Source organism: Psammomys obesus, unplaced genomic scaffold, assembly GCF_907164565.1.
Source record: "Psammomys obesus unplaced genomic scaffold, mPsaObe1.curated_primary_1811, whole genome shotgun sequence".
In the NCBI taxonomy this organism is placed as follows: Eukaryota; Metazoa; Chordata; class Mammalia; order Rodentia; family Muridae; genus Psammomys; species Psammomys obesus.
This window is the reverse complement of record NW_026596419.1, coordinates 1-4,444: the sequence shown is the minus strand read 5'-3', so window position 1 is coordinate 4,444 and position 4,444 is coordinate 1. Positions and strand designations below refer to the sequence as shown.

The 4,444-nt window shown below is 49.4% G+C and overlaps 1 protein-coding gene across 1 annotated transcript; it reads left to right on the top strand.

The window, feature by feature from the left end:
• Positions 1–6: 6 nt before the first annotated feature.
• On the top strand, positions 7–4,080 carry LOC129669510 (neutrophil immunoglobulin-like receptor 1). The gene is made up of 8 exons (XM_055597796.1): positions 7–22; positions 301–351; positions 1,248–1,364; positions 1,697–1,772; positions 1,849–1,886; positions 2,102–2,154; positions 2,915–3,067; positions 3,145–4,080. The coding sequence occupies exons 2-8, from the start codon at positions 339–341 to the stop codon at positions 3,310–3,312; spliced, it is 618 nt and encodes a 205-aa protein (XP_055453771.1). The 5' UTR covers positions 7–22; positions 301–338; the 3' UTR covers positions 3,313–4,080.
• The last annotated feature ends 364 nt before the right edge of the window (positions 4,081–4,444 follow it).

Below are 4,444 nucleotides of genomic sequence, written 5' to 3'. Positions count from 1 at the left end.
CCTGTGGAGCTCACAGTCTCAGGTAGGGTGATCCTGACATCTCAGGGAGAGTCACAAGCCACACTCTATGGGGGCTCTTGACTCGGGTGAGATAGGAGTCAATAGGAAGGGTTAGTCAGAAGACACTTCCCCTAGCAGAGAAGCAGATGGCAGCAATGGTCCCGCAAGTAATGTCTACTCCACCCTCTATTTCAATCTAGGCAATAGGAGGATCTTTAGGAGGTGGCAGGGTAGATGGAGTGAGAAGAGTGAGGATCCCTGGCTTTACATCTGTCATCCTCTCCTTGTTCTGTTCCCTAGGACCCATTGGAGCCTCTAAGCCACCACCTTCAAGGCCCATGCCAGGAGGTAGTAAGTATCAGGCACCTCTGTGCAGAGAGTATGCTTCATCCCAAGGCTGCCTGGCAGGTGTTAGCCTGCCAAAGTCTTCATTTGTCTGTCACTTCAGATTGTGAGTGTGGGCGGCATTCAGAGATCCCAAGAGAGACCCAAGAAGCTGGTGCTTAGAGGTTGGGCTAGAGAAGGTTGCATCCACAGCGAGATATTTAGGCTCCTCATGGACAGTGCGGCAGGTGGCTAAGGTTGAGAGCAAAGAACCCAACAGTCACATCCCCACTTTGACCCTAAGGCCCTGAGAATAAACCTTCCATCTTTGTGGAGTCGGGACCCAGAGGGCTAAATCAATATACTCTGTTGAATCATGGGGCCCAGACGGGCAATATCTTGTCATAGGATTGATACAGCTGCTTCTGCAGATCTGACCTGGACAAGCCCTTCCCTTTCTGGGCTGCTGCTTCTCTGAGTATAAAGGGGGAACACATGCCTAAGGTTTTTCTGCTTTATTTTTTTTTTCTATGATGGCCTTGGCTGTGACCTCTCCTGACAGAAGAGGCCTCCATAACCTGATTCCCCAGTGGGTCTATTCCACAATGTGGTGACATGTACAAGGGTGGGGCACAGGGCCATGGCTGAACTCTCAGGCTCCTTCCCTCTAGCTTAAGGAGCTCAGCTCTGGTGGAGGGAACTGGGCTGGAGTCAGAGTCCTTCCATTCAGCTGCCAGCTCTGCCACTTCCAGTCAGGTATCTGAGGCAGGTGAACTGCCTGGATAGGAAAAAAAGACAGTTTCACATAACAAGATTGTGAGGATGGGAAATGGAGTGGGCAAAGACCCAGCATGAGCCTGCCACACAGTAGGTGCTCAGGTAAGCAGCAATGGTCCCCACTCATGATATCACTTGTGCCTCAGGATTTAGCAGTTACCTGAACATTCTGATCGGAGTCTCTGTGGCCTTTCTCCTGCTCCTCGTCATCTTCATCTTCGTCCTTCTCCGACGAAGGCATCAGGGAAAATTCAGAAAGGATGGTGAGGAGGCCGTGGGTGACTGGGTCTCAGAACGTGTTGGGTTCCCCTGTGAACATCCAAACAGAATCTCAGGACACTGGCCTCAGGAAAACCTCGAACTGGGGCAAGGTAGCTTAGAAAGACTTGCAGATCTCAAATGAGAAGACACTTGATCTCAGAATCTGTGCAGTGCCCAGCATTCTGTTAACCTCACCACGTTCCGGGACATTTGCTCACTCACCCTTGTGTTGTAAAGCTCCCTCCCTTCCTTCCTTCCTTTCTTCCTTCCTTCCCTGCACAGGCCTGGGGGGAGGGGCATCCACTCTCCCAGCTGAGACTCCTCTCCCTTGCAGCCCAGAAAGAGACAGAATTGCAACTTCCTGCAGGAGCTGCAGAGCCAGTAACTAGGGACAGAGGCCCCCAGAATAGGTAAGGCACAGCCAGATACCTAGACCCCTGCCTGCCTGACAACAACAAACTGACAACTGACATCTTGTCTCTCCAGGGCCAACCCAGCGGCTGCCACCCAGGAAGAAAGTCTTTGTGAGAGAAAGAGGGTTGTGGGAGGGGGATGTATGAGGTCTCAGAATTGCAGGGGTGGAGGAGGGGAGCTGATGTCTTTGCTGCATGAATTTCACACTTGGGATAGCACAGCACTCCCTGGTTCTCTGTCCCCACCTTGGACAAGGCAGGAAACTAGGGGGCTGAGGCACCCTAGACTCTGGTCAGGAGACATTCTGCTTGTTCTGCTCTGACAGATGCTTCAGTGGAGGACATGCGAGCTGAGGATGGTGTGGAGCTGGACAGCTGGGTGAGGTCCATGTCTCTATCTGCTAAAACTTAGGGCCCAGTACAGTCTGTGGGGAGGGGAGTTCCCTGTTCTCCCTCCCTCAGGCCCTGCAATATCCACAGCTGACCTCTCCCTCCTCCTGTGCGCTATGGCCTCACTCTCTCCTGCTTTTCCTGGGACCACGTGTCTCCTCACTTCTGTCTCCTGTGTGACTCCTTTATATCTGTCTCGTTATCTTTTGAGGGGGAAGCCTGAGTGGAGAGGCCCATAGAGACATCTAAGGGACCAGCAACTGCAGTAGGGGACACAGCAGAACCCCAGGAATTTGGGCAGAAATTGGGGTTTTGTTTTATGGTTTATGTGTATGGATGTTTTGCCTGCATGTATGTCCATGCATCCCACACCCACACGGTGCTCCCAGAGGCCAGAAAAGCATGTCAGATACCCTGACCTAGTGTTACAGATGAGTATAGGCTGCCATGTGGGTTCTGGAAACCAAACCCACGTCCTCTGCAAGAGCAGCCAGTGCTCTTAACCACAGAGCCATCTCTCCAACCCCCAGAAACTTGTTTTCAGGCAGATAGACTGCAACTGAATCCAAGACAGCAAGGGTTAGAGAGTAAGGTTAATCCAGAACTGCAGGAAGGAAGCACAGGAAGATCCCATCAGTGAGGCTGTAATTTAAACATGTCACTCTGGCCATTCTGTGGAAAACTGGCCAGAGGGAATTCCCAAGGGAACAGGGAGACACTATCTGTACCTCATGACTTCCCTGCTACAGAGACCACCTGAGGAAGATCCCCAGGGAGATACGTATGCCCAGGTGAAACCCTCTAGGCTCAGGAGGGCAGGATCTCTCTTACCTTCTGTCATGTCAAGTGAATGCCTGAATACAAAAGGACAAGCAAAAGAGGACAGAGAAGTGGACAGTCAGGTGGGTCCTGTCTTCCACAGACCTGCAGGTTTCCCCAAGCCAAGCATATACCTTCCTCTCAATCTCTTCCAATGCAGCCTGCTGAATCTAAGGAGCCCCAGGATGTGACCTATGCCCAACTGTGCATCAGGACACTCAGCGGAAGGACAGCTACACCTCCTTCCTCCCAGGCAGGGGAAGCCCCAGAGGAGCCCAGTCTGTATGCTGCTCTGGCAGTCGCTCATCCCAAGAACAAGGAGCAATGACCCTCTGCCTGCAAATATGCCTAACAGAGACCTCCAAGGAATTCTGGGAACTGTTGGCAACTTAACTACACTTTAACATCATACAGTTTGGAAATAAAACAGAAGAGTTCTCAATAATCAAATGAAATGAGAAATGAAATAGAAAGGAGGGGTTTTACATGGAGTGCTAATTTTAATGATATTTCTCATCAAAGCCATGAAATGAGAAAATATGCAATCATGGTTGTACAGCCTCATAATTCCAACTCATAGGAGGCTGAGGCAGGAAAACTGCTATTGCTTGTGGCCATCTTGGCATACTTAGTGAACTTCATGCCAGCCTGGGTTACAGAATGAGACATGTTTCAAATAACATTAGCCACCAGAGGCCAGGGGGAGGAACATACCCAAAATCCTAGCCCTTGAGAGGGCTGGACATGAGGATCAAGAAGTCAAGGTCATAGCCTACAAGTAAGAAGCCAGCCTAGAACACACCAGACCCTGTTAAAAAATAAATAAATAGGCCAGGCTTGGTGGCACATGCCTTCAATCTCAGCACTAAATAAGTAGAGACAGATCTCTGAGTCCAGGGCCAGCTGGTCTACCGAATGAGTTCCAGGACAGGCAAGGATGCAGAGAAACCTTGTCTTGAAAGTAATAAATAAAATAAGGCCAGTGATAGTGCCTTTAACTGCTGATATCCTAAGTTCAATCATCAGGAATAGAGGAAGAAGAAAACTGACCCCCAGAAATTGTCCTCTGACCTCCAAAGTCCTCGGTGTCCTCCCCACACCCAAAAAGTAAATAAAATGATTTTTAAAATAAACAAACTTGATGTGGTGATGTAAGTGTCTGATCACAACAATAAGTTATTGACATCAATAAGTTTTTTTTTCTTTTTTTTTTTGTTTTTTAATTTTTTTTAAATCTTTTATTTTTTTTTATTAATTACACTTTATTCATTTTGTATCCCCCCATGAGCCCCTCCCTCCTCCCCTGCCGATCCCACCCTCCCTCCCCTTTCTGCATGCATGCCACTCCCCAAGTCCACTGATAGGGGAGGTCCTCCTCTTCTTTCTGATCTTAGTCTATCAGTTCTCATCAAAAGTGGCTGCATTGTCCTCTACTGTGGCCTGGTAAGGCTGCTCCCCCT

Excerpts from the sequence above, each read along its gene's own strand:
- LOC129669510 (XM_055597796.1), top strand. Across the intron at positions 2,155-2,914 it reads GTGTGGAGCTGGACAGCTGG|AGACCACCTGAGGAAGATCC; the intron begins GTGAGGTCCATG and ends TCCCTGCTACAG. Across the intron at positions 3,068-3,144 it reads ACAGAGAAGTGGACAGTCAG|CCTGCTGAATCTAAGGAGCC; the intron begins GTGGGTCCTGTC and ends CTTCCAATGCAG.